Raw genomic sequence first — 22327 nt, 5'->3', positions numbered from 1 at the left:
CCTTTCCTATGTCTGCTGATGAGATAAACAGCAGTATGTTCCTATGTTCATAATAAAAATGAAACAAAGTTAAAGTTCTTACTCCCAACACTTACTTTCTTTAACCTCTTAGTAGAAAATGATGACACGAGTGCATGAGGGAGAGGATGGAGAAAGGAAATTCCATGGGGCATCCATTTAGTTTGTGTTATTAGCCAGAGTGAGCAGATTTCCAGTCCATAACTGGATGGATGGTGGGTAGGACCCAGGGTATCAAGAGAAAATCAGAGATCTACTGAAAAGGAAGTGTTTTTTGAAGAAAAAAAAACCCCAGCTATTAACTGAAGATACAGACAGACTTCCACACAGCTTGAGTTCCAGCTTTGTCTACTTTGTTTACCAGGGAACATGCTCCATCTGGAACTTTGTGCAAGCACACAGACACATCTAGTGGCCTTCATATGTTCACTTCCAGTTATACTATCGTAACATATGGTGAGGTGCAGAAACTATGGTGAAGTATTTTAAGAAGGAATTCTCTGGGTCTGTATGAACTAGAACCCTCATATCAGAGTGGAAACTGTGCATGTAACTCTCACTCATTGGAATGAAAAGTTATTCTGCAAACAAATAACTTTTTAAGGCATGTTGAGTGGCAAAATGCAAAGGCATGTGGCTGATAACTTCAGTTGCGCTTTCTGATGGTGTAACCACTCACTCTATTTTGATGAGCTTTGTTTCATAGGAACAAAAAGTAGGAAGAAAAGAACAGTGGGTGGGTGGGTGGGTAGGAAAAGTAAGAGCAGAGAGTTCTACCTGCAAAAGCTGATAAGGACAGACTGTGTGTCAGGCTTAGCAAAGTGGGCAGCTGGAAACTGGCTTCAGATTACAAGAGGCTCTTCGACTATTTATGGATTAAAAACAACCTGAGAAGACAAGGATTTCTGAGAAGAGAATTGTGGCTTCTAATGTCAAGGCAATGGGATCTTGCAGGTGCTGGGGGTCTAATTTCTTCTAATTGGAGTCATGCAATCAGGAGGGAGCTGTATTTTTGTGACTTGGGCCTAGATCCTTGTTAACCATATCATTCTGTCTGCTGTAGGCATCATGTGCACCATCCTCCTCCTTCCCTTCCTCCTCCTGTCTCCAGTTGTATTGTGCCTGCATTAGGTATCAAGAAAGCAGGCTGTGTTCTGCAAATTGTCTACTTCTAAAAAGAAAATGTTTTCATTCTTGGATTCTTCTTCTTGGTCTTTCCAGTGGTGATTCCACCGTCGGGTCACCTGGGACGTTGCCCCACATAGAAAAAATATCTAAGTAAAATAAATATCCCTGCCTTTCTTTCACAGTTACCCTTGGATCTTCCAGATGAAGGAAGATCCAGATGGGGAAACCCTAGAACATGGACTGTTTCCAGCAGGGCCTCCAAAGCCAGAGGGCATGCGCACTTCAGTGAAAGAGCTAGAAGCAACAGCCAAAGCCTGGGGGGCACTTTTAAAAGTGCCCTTTCTGAGTGCATGTGCCCCTGAGGAGAATTGCAGAGGATTACATACCTAAGATTTGCACCTGGAGCTGCCACTGGTGCACATTCACCTCCCGCCCCCCCCTCCCAAGGAACTGCATAGACATCTAACAACATGATGTGTCATGGTGATATTTATAGCAAAGTAACATTAACAAGTGATTAAAGCAGGGGACTGGGAATTCATACTCCTGGGAATTCATACTTAGATCTGCTACTGACATCACTGTATGACCTTGGGCTGTGAACACAGACCCTGCGAAGATGGCCGCAGTACACTGAACTGATTTTAAATGCCTAAACTATATTTAGGCATTCCTGTGTCCTGTGTTGAAACACCTAACTGATTAAGGGGTTTAAATCTCATTTTCAAAAGGGATTTGGACACTTAGGAGCCAAAATCCCATTGACAGTCAATGGGCCTCTTACCTACTTCACATGGAGAAGTTGGAAGACTCAATTAATGCTAGTTTGGCAATGTAAGATCCTCTAAAGTAAAGTGCAAATTGTTTATTAACAACAATCCAGGACTCCTCATCATACCCACTGATATTACACAGCAATTTGCTGGTGAGCAAAGTGTATTTCTTTTTATAGCTAATTTTGTGGTTGAAATTAGGGCCTGTGGAAAAGGAAGGTCTTCTACCCTCAGCCCTATCCCAACAATAGTGCAAGCAGGCACTGTTCAGGCTCTTCTCCTACATACTTCAGCCAGTGCCCCTTGAATCGTGATCTGCAGCACTTCCTGCTATTCCCGTCCTGGTTCCTGCATTGCTCAGTCAATGTATCTCAATCCTGAGCGCCCGCCCTCCTCCCCATTTTATTCCAGTCGTGGGTGTTTCCTGAAGAGAACCATCCATCACAAGAGTGAGAGATGTCAATGGTTAGTGTCTCATTTATCCTCAGACTCATTTTCGTTTGTGATCTCAATCCATATTTCCACAGGGGAGAGGCTCCGGCAGTAACCCAGCTGCTGCACCTATTAAGAAACTACCGAACTACAAGTATCAGAGGGGCAGCCATGTTAGTCTGGATCTGTAAAAAGTGACAGAGTCCTGTGGCACATTAAAGACTACAGATGTATTGGAGCATAAGCTTTCGTGGGTGAATACCCACTTCGTCACGCATGTGTCTGACGAAGTGGGTATTCACCCATGAAAGCTTATGCTCCAATACGTCCGTTAGTCTTTAAGGTGCCACAGGACTCGTTACCAAACTACAGTAGCTCAGATGAGTAAATAGGTCTCTAAACCACAAGAGCCCAATTCTGGTGACACAGGGGGCACCTCTCTTTACGTAGAATGTGACCCCAGCTTGTGAAGATAAGTCATCACTATGGAATTTTACGTAGGGCTTGTCTGCACTTAAAACACTGTAGTGGCACAGCAGTAGTGCTTCAGCAAAGATGCTACATATGCTGATGGGAGGGCTTCTCTAGCTGGCGTAGGTACTCCACCTCCCCAAGAGGTGCTAGTGCTGTCTACATCAGGGGTTAGGACGGTTTAACTGGATTGTCCACACCCCTGAGCGACATGTTATACCGACCTCATTTCCTAGTGTAGACCAGGCCTTAGCGTATGTCTGCACTACAGGTGCTATAGCGGTAGCATGGCATCTACACTGCTGTAGCATTGTAGTGTAGACACTACAGTGATGGAATGAGCTTTTTTTTTTTTGCTATAGCAAATCCACCCTCTTGAGAGATGGTCGTTAGGTCAATGGAAGCATTCTTCTGTCAACCTAGCAATGTCTATACTGGTGCTTGGGTTGGCTTAACTATGTCTCTCAGGGATGTGAATTTTTCACACCCCTGAGCCATGTAGTTAGGTTGAGCTAAGTTTTAGGCATAGAGAAGGCCTCACATTCTGTAGCTTGTTCTGCAAAGGAGCACTAAATGAACTGAGTCATTAGCAGCCAGTAACTGTTTAAGAGCCACTCCCAAGTGCATTTGAGTTGTCAACGTATGCAGCGCTCTGGGTTTTGTAAAGTAGGCCAGGCAATGGGTCAGTCTGGAGGCCAGTCAGTAAAATATGCAAGAAGTTCAGAAGCGGGTTGCAGTTGATTAGTGAGGCAGGCACACATTCGAGTGCATGGTTCAGTCAGTGAAATATGCAGCTAGATCAGTTTGTTTTAAAAGGCACTTGAGGTCTGAGCCAAAACCTCACTGAGTCAGAGGAAAGACTTCCATTGACTTCAGACAGCTTTGGATCAGGCCCTTCGTGAAGTCTGTTCCTGGAGGGCATCGTGGGGATGGGAGCCGAGATGCCTTAGGGCTTGGCTACACTTGCGAGTTACTGCGCTGTAAAGCCTCCCCCAGCGCTGTAACTCACTCCCCGTCCACACTGGCAGGGCACTTGCAGCGCTGTATCTCCCTGGGTACACAGCTGCAGGTACTCCACTTCCCCGAGAAGCATAAGAGATACAGCGGAGTGGCTACGACTCTCCCCTGTGAGTGTGTACCAGGAATCAACCTGCAGCGCTGTACTGATCACCTTGTCAAGTGGCCAATCCTCTCCATTGTTGTGACCGGCTGCAGGAATGCGGAAGTGCCGGTTTCAAAGCTCGTACCACAGAGAAAAAGCTAACAGTTTGCTGTTTGCTTTGAGTGAGTGAGTAAATGAATGAGCAGGGGGCCGGGAGTTCAGAACTTGCAAAATAGAGTGCTGACACGCTCCAAAAAGCACTCTCTCTCCCCCCACACTCCCTGTCACACTCCACCCCACACCCCCGTTTTGAAAAGCACGTTGCAGCCACATGAATGCTGGGATAGCTGCCCATAATGCACCGCTCCCAACACAGCTACAAATGTTGCAAGTGTGGCCACGCCACTGCGCTGGCAGCTGGCACTGTGGACAGACTGCAGCGCTTTTCCCTACTCAGCTGTACGAAGACAGGTTTACCTCACAGCGCTGTACAGCTGCAAGTGTAGTCAAGGCCTTAGTCTTCAGTGGCAGCTCATAAGTGACATCACTGCTGGTGAGAGATGCAGAAAGCTAGAATCAAATTAAAGACACGGTCACCGGAAGCATCAACTTTTAGAGGAGGTCAAGAAGCAGCTCCTTGCCTGATCATGTTCCTCCCTCGAGAGATTACAGAGGAGTTGGGCACCTAACAGAGAAAAATAAACCTGTGTTTAAAATCAGTTCAGTGCACTGCGGCCATCTTCGTGGGGTCTGTGTTACCAGTGCAGGACTGCATGTGCAGAGCAATGCAGAGGTGTGGAGAACGCACTTACTTCCACACCATTTGGGGTGTGAACTGCAGACTCTCCCTACGCTGTGAGGAGAGGGAGTTACAAGGGAGAGAGAGAAAGGCAAAACCAGGAATGACTGCACTGTGCAGCACTGAAGGCCACAGCCAGCAGCCTGCCAGGAGTTGCCATGCCAACTGCTTGATCCTGGAAGGCGCTCACTTTTCTCATAGAAGTCAGAAGTTGCTGAGGGAGGGATTTGTTTTCAAAAATCACCTAAGTGTGCAAAGTTCATGTCTTTCAGTGGCACCGGTGTGCCTAAGTGAGGTGCTTTTGAGAATCCAACCCTGAGTGCTTAGCACCTTTCAAGATTGGGACTCTGATTTGCGCAGGAATTGTTGCACACTCTTAAAAACCAAAATGAAATGCACCCGGCCCTATCTGCTGGTGCTTGTACAGTATCTGCTTTGCTTGTTTAGTTTCACCAGTGATTAATACTATAACTGATCAGCTGAGGCCCCTGAGTCCTGGTGTCCTACTACAACTAGGGTGACCAGTCAGCAAATGTGAAAAATCGGGACGGGGGTGGGGGGGGTAATAGGAGCCTATATAAGAAAAAGACCCAAAAATCGGGACTGTCCCTATAAAATCGGGACATCTGGTCACCCTAACTACATGTGTGATGGGAGAGATGTTATCCCTGCCCCTTCCTCCAAGGAGTAGAGATGATGTGTATTCAGCTAGCCATTTTTCCACTAGGTGGTCAAGATGTCTCTGATAACTACAAGTTTCCCACCCACTGATTTATTACGTGTCTTAAAGGGACACTGCTGGGTTTGGCAGCCCCACATTAGCTTGCTGTAAAGTATGTGATGGGCCTGATTCTGGTCCCATGTTGACATTACACCAGTGCAGCTCCATGGACATCTATAGAGTTGCTCCTGATTTACACCTGTGTATGTGAGAGGAGAGGATCAGGCCTCCCTAGGCATGTCTTGCATTGTCCAAGCTCTCCTCTGCTGACCTGTGGCTGGTCTCTTATTCGCTCTCCTTCATTTATTTGTGTAGATTTTGGAGCGGACGCTGGAACCAGACAGTTCGGATGAAGAGCCTCCTCCTGTCTACTCGCCCCCTGCCTATGATATGCATGTCTTTGACCGGCAGTATCCACAAGCTCCACCGAGCCCCCCTCCCAGGTAAGAGCCACGGTGTGGAGTCCACCCAGCATGAGTCCACTGCTTCGCAGGAAAGAGCCAGGAGCAAGCTTGTTCTGGGTTACCGTAATGGGGAGCCTCTAGTGTTGGGGTCACACTCTGAATCTCGAAAGGACACTGTTGGGGTGGAGCAAGTGCATTTCAAGATGTTTATCTCACTGCCTGTAGTTTCCTTTTATAGACTGGAGTGGATTTGTTTCCTTAACAAAAGGTTTTATCTCCCACCCATATACGAGTGTGCTTGGGAATGCCAGGCTATGCATGTTGGCTTGCTGCTATAGGGATAGTTGGGAGGGCCGGGCCACATAGGCTGGCGCATTGCTGAGCTTGAAATGGTAGTGAATCAAACCCACAGGATTAGGAACACCAGTTCATAAAAATGAAGCAAGATAGTAGGTAACAGAAACACCAAGCTGCTTTCTTTTGGGGCTAGTGATGATGTTGTGTACACTGCCTTGTGGAGGAGGCACTGGTGACTAAGAGAAGTGCGAAGCACTAGTGATGGGGATTCTGACAGCTCCAGGAACCTCGCCTCATCAGTGGGGATGTTTACGACAGGAGGGCAAAAATTGGAACCATTTATCTTTGAGCCTGATCTTTGCAGGAGGGGCAGGACGGGTCTGGATCTAAACCGCACCAGACGCAAAATCAAAACCTGGATGAGCAAAGTTTAGTGCAATTGCAGCACAAATTTTTTCACCCTTCCTGTAGTCACAGTAGGTTTTGATGGCATGTTCCACCAGAAGGGGTGAAAGACTGTCCTGCAGCCTACTCCCTCAGGATAGAAAGCTTAGCATGAATGGAAAAGAACCATCCTTTCTCCTGTATTGCTAATTAGATGGGCTTGCACACCATTCAATACACTGTCCTTGCTGCTGTCTGCCATATATTCTATTTCACCATGTTGCTTTGGCCAGAGGTCGAGTGTTTTTGAAGGGCAGATGCGCCAGACACATTCCGAGGCTGCACAAATGGCTTCGCTGCGTTTTGGCTGGCCTCTTGTGGGGTCGGCTGGTGAGAGTTAATTAAGATTGGGTGAGATAAAGCCAGAGGGGATGAATGAAGATCACAGCTGGGTGAAAATGTCTGCAAGGCTCTAGAAACCCAACAGCTGAAAGGCCCAGAAAATAACTCGTGGATTGAATGGAATGTCAAAAATTAGCTAAAAGAGGTGAGCTGTTGTTTCATCTAAACAACAGCAGGTGGTTTCTCTCATTGAGCCTGTTGCTATTCATCACTGAAAACAAAGAGATTTTATAGTCAGAAAATCTAGAGTAACAGAGATGATGGCTATAGAAATTGCACATATGTCTTTAAATGTAGACAGCCCACTGCATTCCTCAGGCACTAAAGCCAGACTTCATTCATTGTTCAATATGTCCTAGCAATCAGTTATCACATACTCAGGAGTAAAATTTGACCATAACCTGACATGCCGCGCTTGCTGGGAACACCCGAAAATTAAGATCTCTTCCTGTATCGCCTTGATGCAAAAACTATCGGGAACCTCCTGGGGAGCAGACCCTTTGGTCCTTCATACATCTGTCTCTGGTGTTTGCTCCAGCTGAAAACTGCTCTATGGTCTGGGGTGAAGCTGCTACGCTTAGGTTGTCTACATGGAACTGAATTTGGCCACTTGTATTATTAGTGGCTGCTTGAATTATGCTCCAGTCTGTGTTAGGGCACGTTGTTCTGGCAGACCTTCGACAAGATGCCATGACTGTCCAGTCTGCCTGGAGAGCTGTGACAGGTGAAAATCAACCGATTACATTTCCGGGTAACTGATGCCCCATTTTCAAACAGGAAACAACTTGCAGCACCAACTCCAAGTTCTGCTTACATTCAGGGGAGGAATTCCACTCCTGCAGATGGGTGTGAGAGACAGTGGCTGATCTCTTGACACTCCTTTGCTAAAGCAGCTCACCCACTGCTGGAGAGGAGTACTACTGGCCCTTTACCATGTGTGGATAGTCAGCACCACAAGGCAGCTGAAAACTAGGTTCTTACAGAGTGGAAGCATCGGTGGGAGAGAGAGTCTAACACACTGAGTAAATTCAGGAGTCCATCGCTGCACCTGCCTCCTTGTCCACTTAATCGTAGATCCTGGACCAGCCTCAACAGGGTACACTCTGGCTCATCCAGAGTAGCCGCAACCATAGACAGGCATGCATTTCCTCCATGTGCTGTGACTGTGGAGCAGTGTTGCAGACAATAACTCATGTGGTGGAAGTGTGCCCAACCCAACATCTGGAGGGTGATTTACCCCTTGCCTCCTATGATACAGAGGCTATGCTTTGCTTACGAACCTGGATTGAGCTCTGTCATCTGCATATGAGAGGAGGAGGAGCAATCGCTAAATTGTACTGTGGATTAGACGAGCTTATAATGAACTGGCCAGTAGGTATGTTCAAGTTGTAATAGTTGTCCACTGACCTAATAGATATGGTGGAATCAAAAATGCTAAATGGTGTAATGAGCCCTATACTGCTGAGAGCTCATTGAGATTCTCCCTTAGCTCGGCTGGAAGAGGCTTGGACTTCTGGAGCAAGAGGATCCAAATTTTATCCCTCTTGTTGCTGTGATGTTCTGAGTGGCCATGGGATGTGTATCACTGTGACAACTGGGGAGTTCCAGCTGGTCCGGGATTTGATAAATTTTCATAGAGCATAAGGCCAGAAAGGACCACTAGATCATCTGAATATCATAGGCCATTAAACTTCATACATTTACCCCTGCATTGAGCCTAGTAACTTTGCTTGGCTAAAGCCTATCTTCCAAAAGGCATCCAGACTTAATCTGAAGACTCAAACCACCACTTCCCTTGGTAGTTTGTTCAAACTTACTGCTAAAAGTGGCCTGTTTTCTAACTGAAATTTATCTGGCTTCCACTTCCAACCATTGTTTCTTATTCTGCCTTTCTGACCTAGATGAAAAAGCCCTTTTGTAGCTGGTATTTCTCTCTGTGAAGGCACTTAAATATATATTACATTTGTGGTGTCTTTTCTGTCTCTAGTTTCCATTATTCTGTGATATACTAACAGGCTATCCAGTGCATCTAGGCTAGAAAAGCTTAGTTTTCCCCATAAAGCATAATACTGATATATATGTGTGTGTGTTTATGTATATGTGTGTATGTGTGTGTGTGTGTGTGTATATATATATATATATATATATATATATACATACACATATACATATATACATAAACACACACATATATATAATAGAGATGATCAAATAGCTTATCAGTGCAACCACACACCTGTTTGCTATATACTGTAACTCTGAAATCGCCTTTTTGGAATACCAGTGGCTGTCCTCCTGGGGTTCCGCGCAGAGGTGCCAGCACATTACTGACCTGAGGGCAGCCTTGACAATTGGCAGAGAGCCCGAGGGCTGCGCCTGGTTTGTACAAAATGGATTTATCCAGCTAGCTCATCTTTCACCGTGAAGGCGGCACGGGGCACGCTGGTTTTGACCCAGCATTGTGTGCTGGGATCTGTAGTTGGGTTGACCCTTTTCTGCTGGTTCAATAAGATCTGCAGCTGCTAAGGAGGCTAGCTTAGGAGAAGCAGGCTCCCCTAAAGAGTGTGGCTGTGAAGGGTCAAGTGATGCAATTCACTGATGTAGAATTGTCCTGGTGGTGGAGGGAGAAATATGCTCTCCCTGTTCCTTTAGTCAAACCCAAACACAACTTGATTCTTCTCCGGCTGATTCCTGCTGTCCCTCCAGCGCCTGTGCAGGATGGGTACAGTCAGAATTTGAAAGGGAAGTTCCAAAGTGGGAGTTGCCTGGGAAGAGGCTTTTATTTGTTTTCTTCCCCGTGTGTAAGTAGTAATGAAGACATGAACATTCACACGCAATCATCATCGCCTCCTGCCACCTCTGCTGACTTTTATGCTTCACTGCAAGCCCTGAAAATAAAATCCACAGCTCCTGAGCTCTTAGAGAAAGCAATAAGTTCTTTCCACGTCAGCACGAAATCTGCCAGAGTGGAGCTCCTCACCTCCCTCCTCATCTCTTCTGCCCCCTGCCAGCTTTGTGCCTTCTTTCAAGCTGCCCTGTACTCCTCTCAATTAACGTACACCAGGCCCCCGCTGCCCCAGCTTCAAACAGCTCCTGGAAACCTGATAACTAAGAGCATCCAGACTCTGCTCTGTGTTTGTTCTCAGCGTTCTGCCTGCCTCCCGGTGCCTGTGGGTTGTTAGCTCTTCAGGACAAGGATTCAGTTCTTTGAGCAGTGCATCTTGCTTTGGGTAAAGCACCTTGTATGCTGACTTTGACCGATAAATAATAACTTCTCCTGGGAGGCTGTTAATTGGGGAAATCCTTGACACAGAGGCCGAGCCTGTCCCACATGTGGGGAGATTTGGAGTTTGGGGTGGGAGGGGAGGGGCTGAAGATCCCAGAAGAAACTCCCTCCCCCAGAAAATGCAAAATAAAAGAAGCCAATTTCAAACTCCCAGAAATGCAGGCAGCACCACTCTAGCAGTGGGTTCAATTAGGCTGTGGAATAGCCTCCCCAAGGAAATGGGGTCCAGTGCTCAGGGCGTTTAAAACTAAGCATTAGGAAAGATACAACCGGGGGACAGTCCTGGTCGTGGTGACCTAATGGGTCTCTTCTGTGTCTGCGTTCTGTGATTCTGGGGAATGCTCTGGCAAATAGCCCCATCAGAACTCCAGAAAGAATTGACCAGTGCAAATGAAAGTATTAACAGACTGATAGGCAAGAAATGGCTGAGCAGGAAGGTTCCATGTCACATTATCCAAGTGTACATATAGGGGAAGATAGAAGAAATGGTGAGCAAGGCATGGTCCGTGCACCCAGAATGTGATAAAGGGCTGAGGATACAGGCTACCCATGTACCCAGACTGCCTGCTGTGATGGGTTAGATCACGGAAACCCCCTTGGGACTGCCATCTGATGTGTTGAGACTACCTCTGAGCCCGTTTTCCCTGCCAGGAAACCTTGCCTTGTTTGAGCCAGACACGCTTGCCTGCTGCAAACACAGGCCCTCGGTCTGAACATCCCCAAAAAGCTGCAGGCTTAACTGAAAACAGCTTAAGAAGTGTTTCTGTCTCCAACACCCAGATGCCCAGTTCCTAATGGGGTCCAAACCCCAAATAAATCCGTTTTACCCTGTATAAAGCTTATATGGGATAAACTCATAAATTGTTTGCCCTCTATAACACTGATAAAGAGGTATGCACAGCTGTTTGCACCCCCCACCCCGTATTAATACATACTCTGGGTTAATTAATAAGTAAAAAGTGATTTTATTAAATACAAAAAGTAGGATTTAGGTGGTTCCAACAGACAGAACAAAGTGAATTACCAAGCAAAATAAAATAAAACATGCAAGTCTTAACCTAATACAGTAAGAAAGTGATTACAGATAAAATCTCACCCTCAGATGTTTCAATAAGCTTCTGTCACAGACTGGATGCCTTCCTAGTCTGGGCTCAATCTTTTCCCCTGGTACAGCCCTTGTTCCAGCTCAGGTGGTAGCTAGGGGATTTCTCATGATTGCTGCCCCCTTTGTTCTGTTCCACTCCCTTATATATCCTTTGCACAAGGCGGGAATCCTTTGTCCCTCTCTGGGTTCCCACCCCTCCTTCTAAATGGAAAAGCACCGGGTTAAAGATGGATTCCAGTTCAGGTGACATGATCACGTCACTGTAAGACTCCAAGCCCTCATTCCTCCCAGCCTGACTGACAGGAAGGCCTGCAAGCAAACAGAGCCATCCACTGTCAATTGTCCTGGTTGATGGGAGCCATCAAGATTCCAAACCACCATTAATGGCCCACACTTTGCATAACTACAATAGGACCTCAGAGTTGTATTTCATATTTTTAGTTTCAGATACAAGAGTGATACATTTATACAAATAGGATGACCACACTCAGTAGATTATAAGCTTTGTAATGATACCTTACAAGAGACCTTTTGCATGAGGCATATTCCAGTTACATTATATTCACACTCATTAGTATATTTTCATAAAATCTCATAGAGCGCAATGTCACACCTGCCATCCGCATACAGCACTGATAGTGATGCCTAGGGTGCTGTCAATTCACATTCACAGGTTCCATTTGCAGCCTGTGTTCTTCACCCATTGCTGAAGCAGACAGATTTGACATGCAAAAGAGTCGGCTGCAACTTCCAGCCTTACAGCAATTCAGTGGTAGGTTTAGCACAGAGCAGGTCAAAGGACTTCTTGGTTAGTGATGTGCCTTCTGCTCTGTAGTGGCCATTACAACACTGCAGGGGTCACTTCCATTTGGCTCTTGAACTTCACCCTCTGGCCAAATCTAACCGTCAGCAGTTACCCCACAGGGGCTTGTTTTCCATCCTCTTTCAACGGGACTGAAACAGACAAAACTTCACTTCATGTTATCCTTAAAGGTTGCCATACCCAGTCACACCACTTGGCTTATCAAGTCTTGTATCCTGCCTCAGCTCTGGCCCTATGCCTGAGGGTTTTAAGGAAGCAAACACTGCCCTTCTCTTCTCTTCCTCCCTTCCGCAAAGGAACGCTCCCGGGCAATTATGCAATGCTGCACTTTGTGAGGTTGAGTGGGTGTGATTTACATAGTTAAGGCATAACCCTCTCAGTGTTGCCAACTCTCACAATATTTGGTGATTTTCTTAAACCTCAGTGCCTTGTGTCATTATCTGAGAATCTTGAGTAACAAAACAAAGTGTAAATGTCCAGCAGAGGAAAGTTTGAAAATGTGATGACACCAAAAGGCTCAAAAACTCCACGGCAAATAAAAAGACCCCCAAATTAGTTACTTTAAAATTATTTTTAAGTCAAGCTTGTGATTTTTGGGGGAAAGGAGATGATGGCTGATGTGATTTTTTGAATGCTTGAGGTGGGCCCTCAATTCCTAGTCAAGTCAGTGGGAATCGAGGGCACTCATGCCTTGAGGAGCTGGGTTCTTAGAGTTTGCAGAGTGAGCCAGAATGCTGAAATGATTGCTTTCTCATCTCGGTGTCTTTTTTTCCATGGCCAACAGGATTGATGTACCCAATTCGAGTGGCCCTCAGGTGCACAGACGGTACAGGAACTGGAATCCACCATTACTAGGCAACCTTCCTGATGATTTCCTTCGCATCCTACCCCAGCAGATGGACAGTGTGCAGGTGGGAGGAGAATATGTTCAACTATATAGCACCTAGACTCCTTATGGTGACAAGTTCAAATCCTAGCAGGGCTGGTTCTGTCCTTCATCTTTCTGAAGTAGATTCACTGAGCAGTGCATAGATTACCATGAAGGGGCATTTCCAGTGAAAACCTAGTGATGCTGTGAGATTAAATTCATCCCAAAATGTAAGAGGTGCCAAAATCAAATTTTTTACAAACCTGTAGAAATATCAGAACTTAAAATTCAGCTATCAGCCTTCTCCTATAGGGTTTACAACCCTAACTTTGCAGCAGGTGTGGCCTTTTAAGTATAGACAAGGCCTCTGGCTTCCAAGATGCATCATGGCAATTTTCATAGGAGTAGGCATTTGACTGGGCGTCCCTGGCCAAAATTTCCCTTGTCCCCCTCTATTATACAATATGTTGCAGACTGGCTGGCTGCTGCCCTCCTACCCCAGAGGTAAGCTTCATTTTAATGGTGCCATATAAATTAGGGTTTGTGAACTGCCTTTGGACTTCTGCATCAATACTTCCTTAGCATGGTCCTAAAACTCTATAGCTAGGCATCTCACAGTGTATCAATTTATGCATCTTGACAGAGTTGCAATAGGGAGCTGTCTCCTGCAAGAAGCAAGAATGACCACTGAGCCAACTACTCTCAGACCTAAATGCAAAGCGTATTTCTTCCACTTAGCTTTCCCACAGTATTTTCTCTGCCCACCCAACTCCCATGTATATAAACAAGCAAACAAACCCAGACCTTAAGATGTCTCTCCTATAGGCTAGGAAAGGCGAGACAGAAAATGCAATGAAGGGGGCTAAATTATAAGTACCCAGTTAGACAGCTAGATTCTTCCCTTCCCTTTTGGCTCCGAAGGCACTTCTGCCACAGTTTCATAAATTATTGCCCTGGAGCTTCATCTTGTCAGGCTATATTACCTTTCTGGGAATAGAAAGCTGCCTGTTCACTGGGCTCTGGGGGAAGAGATGTCCTGGTGCCTTTTTCCTTCTTCAGGAATTGTAGGCTATTGCATTTTATGGCCCTCTGAGACCAGATACAAATCAGATAAATATGGTAGGCAAGGTGAGATTGCTACTGGATGGAATGTTTCTCCTCCTTCCTATTTTGCATGCACAGATACATGCACGAGCAGGGAAATGAGATATAGAGGATGTTAGGATTTGTCTCCGATAGTGGAATTTGTCAGATGGTAAATTGCATTTTCAGCCGTTAGATGGGGAAAATAAAAGCTGGGCCACTTTGGCTTCCCTCAGTGAGAGGCTTTGCACTTCTCCCCATGTCAAAGCCAGGTTCAGCCCTGGTTTGATATTGATTTAGCCATCAGAAGAACGCTGATGATTAATTCTTGTATTTAAAGTGAGGCTCTGACTATAAAAGTGGTTTCATGGGATTCCATGTTCATTGTGACTTTCTGATTTCCAGATTAGATGTTCTCAGATTCCAAGTTAAAAAGAAAAAACACAAACTTTTTCTCCCCAATAGCCAGCCCTGCTGACTCAGCCTGAGATCTGAGCGTCAAGCTGGGTACTTCCCTTTTCACACATCACTAGCAATAAAGCCAGGCCAAACTAAACCCTCATTGACTCCCATGGTGTAGCCTGATTGCCTTCAGTAAGTTTGCACATGTGTAATTGATTGGAACTTGGTAAATACTTCTATTGGTGATGCTCAAGGAGGAAGAGAATCTAGCTCACTATCCCACAGCTGAGTTGGCTCTGCTGGGCTGGCTGAGAAATACAGCCGAGGAAAAATGTATGCACCATATAGTCAGCATATCTGCTGCTGATTTTGCTTGGGAGCAAATATGTTGGGGAAGAGAGTGCCTTTTTCACAGTTGCTTTTCCCAGTAGAGATTTTCACTTTAACCAAGATCAGGGTTGAAGCCCTTTGGTAAGGCTGAATTACAGAGGGGAGTACAGCCTGCTGTTGACCAAACTGTGCTGATTCTGTTGATAGATGGGGACCTTTAATCTTCAATATTGATATTCCAGCACCTTTCACAAGAGTTAAAACCTTGATTCAGCAAAGCACTTATGCTTCAGTGTCATTGAAGTCATTGGGACTTAAACACTTGCTCAAGTGCTTTGTTGAATCCCGGCTTACAGTCACACACACTGGTTACTGTAATGAGCTGCTCAGGGCCTTCATTGACTCTTCCTTTATGTCACACGCTTGTCCAGAGTTCACAAAGTTGCCATCAGACTGTGCCGGGCGAGGGCAGCCAGAGATCCCAGGGCACGTTGGACCAAGAGAGGAAGTGGAAACAGTACCTGGAAGATGAGCGAATTGCGCTCTTCTTACAGAACGAAGAGTTCATGAAGGAGCTCCAGAGGAACCGGGATTTTCTCCTGGCCCTTGAGAGAGGTGATAAGCCATTTCAGAGACTTCTGTGTATGCTTTTCATATGCTTGAATTCCTCCTTTGCTGCAACTTCCAGCCCTTGGGTCTCATTTTCCATTGCCCTACACCTTGTGTCATCATTTACACCAATACAAAATGAGTGAAAAATGCAACTACACCACAATGGCAACGTTTTCCTCCCATGTTGCACTTCTGCTGCATTGGTGTAAATAACTTGAGGGTGCAGTGCTATGGAGACTCAGACCCATTGGAAGCAGATGGCAGGGGCACTTTCTGGTCCTGCTAGCCTGGCTTGGGAGTCTTGCTCATGGGTCTCCTAACTCTGCAAAGTCCTTCCATCTTCCCCACCAGTTAATACCCCTTTCATGACCATCAGACCTATAGAAGCATTGGGTGAAATCCTGGCAAAACTCCCCTTGACTTCCGTGAGGCCACAAATTTAATCTATTGTCCTCTGATCCCTCCTCCCACCTCTTCCAAAAGACCTAGACAAAACACTCCATCAGCTGTGATTGGTCTCCAAAGGTTGGGCTTTATCATTACATCCTTGTTCCCCCTCCCCCGATATTGCTGTTTTGATTATTTCCCTTTTAACCCTCTCTGCCTACAAAAAGGATAATTCTACTAGGGTTTGGTATATGATCACCTCACTCTTTTAGCATTGTAACCTCTGTCACTGTAAAATACTGCTGGGTTTCCCAGAACTTCTCACCACCTTCTGTCTAGCGTCTCTTGCTAGCTGTTCTCAGCAGCTTTTCTGATGACACTACAAGGAGAAGTTCAGTGGTTTTGGTGACTTGAGGTCTCTTGAATTATGAGCCAGCCCTTGCCAGTTCCTCTCTGCTCTGTCACTTTAATTCTGAACACACAGGCTAATATATTCCCATCTGGCTTATCTCACCAATCATGGTATTTGTCACTCACAGGTCTCACTCTTGGTTTGGGAAAGCTCATCCTAATGCCTTAATTTAAATGCTCAGCCTCCTGTCCATCACAGCCAGAAAATCAGCTGCTCACTTACGATTTTCATTTTCTCTCCTTTGCCATGGTAAGACTAGCATTTTCCAGCCTGCTTCTCTAATCTCTGTCATTAAAACATGGGTGGTGCATGAAGCTTAGGTGAACGAATAGAAACCACAAAATACAACACAGTGTCGCACCTACATGGTGATTAAGGGCTATGTGATACATTTCATTCATTGTGCATCTTAGATTGCCTTGCCTACAGCTCCACCTTGAATCGTCTGCCCCAGGCCTGCTCCAATGTTCTGAACCTCTGAGCAGCTTTGGACAGACAGCATTCTTTGTTTTCAAAAAGCAGTTCAACAGAGAAATATTTCCATCTTTCCGTGAATATCTGGGATTGCCCCTCAGTGTTACACTAGCCCTATGTGTTGGATTGCCACTGTTACTTCTTCTGAGAGGTTTCAACTGGTGCCTTATACTATTGATTGAATACATATATAGTGAATATATGTTCAGTGTATATAACATAAGTAGAGAAAGGCGCACATGCTGAGTTAACTTGGCTACTGGTACCTCAGGCTTTACCTTGCCTGACTTTTTACTGAACATTGCAGTAGCACAACTTTCTGTACAAAATAAATGCGCACACACACACTGTCCAACAGGTCCACCCAGCCTTTGAAATACTCTTTCTGGAGCAGTGTTCTTCAAGTGAGACTACAGCCCAGTGGGTTTTGCACCTCTCAAAGATGTTCATACCCACTGTGCTCTAGCTGTCTGATACTTTCAGAGGGAACAGTTGTAAAGGAAATGGGATTGCATTTGTTGCTTGACTGCCTTGTATGTTGGTTTTGAAGGGGTCTGAGCTTATACTCTTGGGATTGGGATGTGGAGGCACAGAGTTACCACCAATTAGCTTTATGCTTTACATGTGCAGAACGCTAGCATTCGGAGCCTGCGGCAGTGTTGGGGGCACAGTTCACTTCCTCTCTTGATTTCTCAAGCATTGTGCAGCCTCACTTTTCCTCTGAGGCAGAGGGACACAGTGGAGAGAGCATGTGCTGTCCAGCGCAGCAAAAAGACTGGAAAGCACTTGCCCAGTTTTCTTGTGCTATCACTTATTGCCAGCTGGGATCCCGCTCCTCAACAGAACAGCAGACAGCACTTCAGACCGCGTTTGCTCACTTTGCTGACAGATGGAACCCAGAACAAAGCAAACCAGGCTGGGACTGCAAACTTGGAGCAGGCAGCATTGAGGGCTAGCTTAACTGCACTGCTTCAAAACAAAGCTGCACATTTGGGATCCAGATCTCAAATGCCCCCATAGTTTTAGATTAGGAAAGAGCCTTCAGCCCCAGGGTCTTTATTCAGCCTCACTATAAAGAGAGGTGCCTATCTGCAAAATCTGACCCTGGATCTTGATTTAACATACCCAGCATTAGAAGATGTGTTGATCTGGGGTTGTGATTTGTCTTTGAATCCATATTTTCAGAAGCATGAATATCCTCTTCTGACGCCATCAGAGATGCATGCAGTTAACAGACACGAGCATTATTACCCATTAGTTTTTAATCTTTTCCTGACAAGAGTTGTCAGCTTTTGAAAGTAAAACCATACAAGCCAATTTCTTTAAGTGTATTTCATCTTGCTGGTGACATACCAAGTTTCTGAAAATGCTCTCACAAATTATACATCAAGTCCAGTCACAATATATGGCAATTAATTTCAGCTCACGCTATACTTTGGGCCTGATTGTCCAGAGTGCTGATCACCTGCAAGTTCCTATTGACCTCAGATGGAGTCAGGGGTACTCAGCATTTCTGACAATCAGGATGCTCTTAATTGGGTGCCCACATGTGGATTTAGATGTCTGCCATTTAGAAACCTAAGTCTGAGCATTTTTTGCCTTAGTTGATTATATTAGGATGGTCACATTTTTGTGCTATTTCTTTTCCATTCAAAAACCCAGCCTCTGGGTGAAGCAGATGCTTGCTCAGTGATTTGGATTCCACTGAGCCCAGCCAGCCCAATTGACTTCCTGTTTGTAACAATGCTATTGATGGGTCTCAGTCCCAACTCCCGGCTATCCAGCCCCACAGTGTGGTCCCTGTAGGGATCAGGCACACTGGCAGAGCAGTGTGGGGAAGCTGGCTCTACTGCCTTCCAGGCGGTACCTACCCTGTGGATGGAGGACTTCAGCCTTCTGGGCTGTCCGTTCTGCCCCTTTCATAAACCATCAAAACAAATTTAAGATTAAGAAAAAAAATTTCCCCCTCTCCTGCCCCAGACTCCCTTCCTCATTCCAGACCTTGTTACGCTGAAGCTGTAAAACACCCTTGGCAGTGAGTGCAATGTAATGCCTGGCTAGGTCGAGGAGAATGGAATAAATGATTCAGGGTTCCAGGGCTAATTGAATGTTTTTTATTTTTCAGATCGACTGAAGTATGAGTCAAAAAAATCCAAGTCGACCAGTGTTGCCGTCAGTAACGATTTCAGCTTTTCTTCTATACAACCAGGTAATTTACAAGCCGTGCATGAGCACATGATCACAGAGATCTCCTGGCAACTGCTCTCGTATTTCTAAGGCTTCTGCCATTGCGTTGTCTGCAGAGGGCCACACTGCGGGTAGGTCTTCGCTGAAAAAAAACAAGTGTATTCTAACCCAAATTAGCCAGCTTGGGTTAAAATAGCAGTAAAGACGTGCCAGCTTGGGTAGCAGCTCAAGTTCAGCCCCAGGCTGCTTTATCAGTTTTAAGTCGAGCTGCTAACCCAAGTTAAAAGCTAAGCTGCCGTATCTTTACTGCTGTTTTAACCAGAGTGAAGAACACACCTTTTTTGCAGTGGAGACATACCTTGTGACAAGAATGGCAGAGGGTGAAAACCTTCCTTTTGGTGGCTATTGACACCAAGCCCTTTCTCCGCTCCAAAATGTCTTATGTTTGGGGCTGGAAAGGAATTCTCCCCCTGGGGGTATCGGCAGGGACGTTGCAGGAGACTTCTGATGACTGTAAAAATAGTGTGATGTGAGTAGAAGTTATGGGGGAGATTTTCAGAGGCACAAAGGGAAGTTGGGCCAGCCAGTGGGAGTTGAGCCCCTAACTCTTGTCTTTGCTTGGAAAATCTCCCCCTTATGTTTCCTATCCTGCAGCAGAGAATTTCTGTTTTCTCTCAGTTGCCGGAGCTGCTGGGAATGGGCAAAATGACCCAGAAAAGGGTGGCACACCTTTTGCCAGCCTCTTTGCTACTTCCCCTTGCCTACATGACACTGTATTAATAGCGCCTGCGTTGTCACAATCCCTCAGCACTCACAAAGCTTAGGTTCCAGTCAGGTTGCAATAAGGAGACAGTAAGATGCCGTTTTCTACTCCGCTCTCTCTTCTGCCCTAGGCCTAGAGTCCAGCACATGCCTCAAGCTTTGATCAAATGAAACTTGGAAACCATCATTGCTTCTACACTGGCCCAGGGCTAAAAGAGTCCTCATCATTCTCCTTCCTAGTCCTTTTCTCTCTTGCTGCGCATGGCTATGTAGATTTTGCTTGGGAGTGGAGGTAGAATGAAGAGAACTCTGATCTAGTTCCCAAGTATAACAAAACATGCCCTTGTCTAGCCCAGGAGCCGGGGATCATGCCTTGCAGGCATACCAACTATCTGAGTAATCTTGATTAACCTTAAGGACTGCATAGCAGCTGCCCCCAAAGGACAGAATTAGCATTGGTGTCTGTCAGTATCTTCATCTACAGAGCAGGACACGGCGAATGGAGCTATTCATCGAGGCTTGACGTGACGATTTTGGCTAAGGTTACGGAATTTCAATTGTGCCCAGATTTGATAAAGGGGGTGGGAAACACAAGGATACGATTAACAAGGAGCTGTGACTCACCCAGCTCAGCTGCCTGCACTAGTACAGCTGAGACTTCTAAACTTTCTCCATTCTTAATTAACTGTCTGTGTCATCATGGTAATGCGAATGATCTTGGAGCATGATCTAATAACCAACTGAGAAATAAAATTAGCAGATTGGGTGACTTGGAATCACTTTCTCTCAAAGAAGCAAGAGGCTTTTTGTTCAGCAGAGGGCTTTTTTTTTTTTTTTTTTTGGTATGAACAGACATCGATAGACGGGGCCTGATTCTGCAGGGCCTTGCACTTTGTGTAGTCATTTTGCTTTCACTCCTGTGCATCCATTGTGCACAGGAGTGAAAGCTGCCAGGTCAGAGTGGTAGCACCTACAGCTGCTCTGCATTCATTCTGCACAGGTAGCAAAGTTGTAGAGCACTGGAGATTCAAGCCCACAGGCAGGCAGAAATCACCCATAGCTCTGTTGAAATCAACAGAGCCACAGCTGTAATCTCTTATCTGTAACCCTTTTAAAGGGAGGACTGTACTGGAAGCAACTGAATGTGGAGGGTCACTTTGATCCCAAGAGGCCTAGGTAGCACTGTACCTGCTGACCTCCATCCCGTCTCCCGTCCAATCTCCCCTCCCCCAGAATCCAGCCTTGTCTGCATCTCACCTGGCTTGTCTCATTGAGACAGAACAGACTATCCCTTTGTGCACTAGGAACTGTTGGTAATTTCTCCCTGGTCTCCATCTTTTATGTGTGCTCTTTTCTTACTCTGTCTTATTCAGACCAGGACAGAGATGCTTGCCAGCTGCTTTGTGGCAGGGCCGCTGTTTCACTGGAGCTGGAATTGGGTCAATGGTGATGATTCAGCTTAGATTCTCCGCACACCCTGCTCCACCCCTACAAACCCCTAGTGACCAGATTTTTGCATTTCAGGTGACATAGCCCCTGTAACCAGCGAGGCCAGCAGTGCTGTGTCTGAAGATGCCTTATTCAGGGACAAATTGAAACACATGGGAAAATGTGAGTTTGTTTCTAGGTTCCATATTGGCAGAGGGAAGGCTGCATGGCAGTAGGTGGGCAGGCGGAGGAGGTGAAGCAGTAAGGATTCTTTAGCACTGAATCTAGTGCTAAGGCATTTTTCTGCTAAAGCACTCTGCATGCGTGTGTGTGTGTGTGTGTGTGTGTGTGTGTGTGTGTGTGTGTGTGTGTATGCATGTGCAAGCCAGTACCCGGGTATGCACAGATCTGCGAAGATACAGGATTCTTACCTCCCCTCCAAGCCTCAGAAGTTATTCATGTTTGTCAAGCCACCCCATGATTCTAACAGGGCAAGGCACGTTTAGCTGGGAGTTGAGCTTTTGATTAGAAGGGGCTTTAATGCGTTGTGCTGTGTAAGGCTGCATTAAGCCTGGCGAAGATGAACTAGGAGTATCAAATAGGGAAATCCAAATTGCACTAATCCATCTCCAAAGCCTGGAGCAGATTGGGGTTTGATTTCCATTTGCCTTCTGTAATCCTGGACTTCTGGGTCCTCTGCCCCACACTCTGTGCCCATCTGTGCTTTCCTTCTGCCTTGGGTGCAGCCCTGGTCAGAGATGGACCAACCTCCCCTGTGCCAGTTGTTTCAAACTTATGAGAGAGCTTGGTTTTGAGGAAGCTGCCATGGTAGCAATGCTGGGTGGGAGATGCGTGTCTGACTCCTGGTCTCCTGCTGCCTGTCCAGTGAGTGCCTAGGTGTTGCATTCTGGGTAACCTCAGCAATGTTGTTGATGGGCTTCACAGGAATCCCCCAACCACACTAGCCATGCTAGGCTCATTGCCCTATTTCTTTCCCAGGCTCACCTCGGTGCAGTGCTGTGCCAGGAATGCCCTCTGCATCCGGAGTCACCAAGCCACTCCCCTTTCCTCAGCACATGCCTTTTCTGGACTCATTCCTCCCACAGTGCCAACAGGAAGGGCGTTAATAAGAAAAGCAAAACTTCAAGATGTTTCTTCCTCTGAGCTTCCCAGCACTTTAATAATATTTGCCTTCCCATAGTACCTGGGAGCCCCCGTCACAGACCAGACCCCCACT

The 22327-nt window shown here is 46.1% G+C and overlaps 1 protein-coding gene across 1 annotated transcript in view; it reads left to right on the top strand.

Annotated features, from left to right (window-relative positions):
• CUEDC1 (CUE domain containing 1) overlaps nucleotides 1-22327 on the top strand; it is a 29276-nt gene that overhangs the window by 1961 nt on the left and 4988 nt on the right. Inside the window, exons 2-6 of the mRNA XM_029912514.1 lie at nucleotides 5760-5887; nucleotides 12930-13056; nucleotides 15260-15443; nucleotides 18839-18922; nucleotides 21187-21273. Coding sequence (XP_029768374.1) covers nucleotides 5760-5887; nucleotides 12930-13056; nucleotides 15260-15443; nucleotides 18839-18922; nucleotides 21187-21273 — 610 coding nt within the window. The remainder of the gene's footprint in view (nucleotides 1-5759; nucleotides 5888-12929; nucleotides 13057-15259; nucleotides 15444-18838; nucleotides 18923-21186; nucleotides 21274-22327) is intronic.

Source organism: Terrapene carolina, unplaced genomic scaffold (assembly GCF_002925995.2).
Source record: "Terrapene carolina triunguis isolate 2854851 unplaced genomic scaffold, T_m_triunguis-2.0 Scaffold231, whole genome shotgun sequence".
In the NCBI taxonomy this organism is placed as follows: Eukaryota; Metazoa; Chordata; order Testudines; family Emydidae; genus Terrapene; species Terrapene triunguis.
The sequence above is the reverse complement of the archived record's forward strand: the minus strand, read 5'-3'. Positions and strand labels throughout refer to the sequence as shown.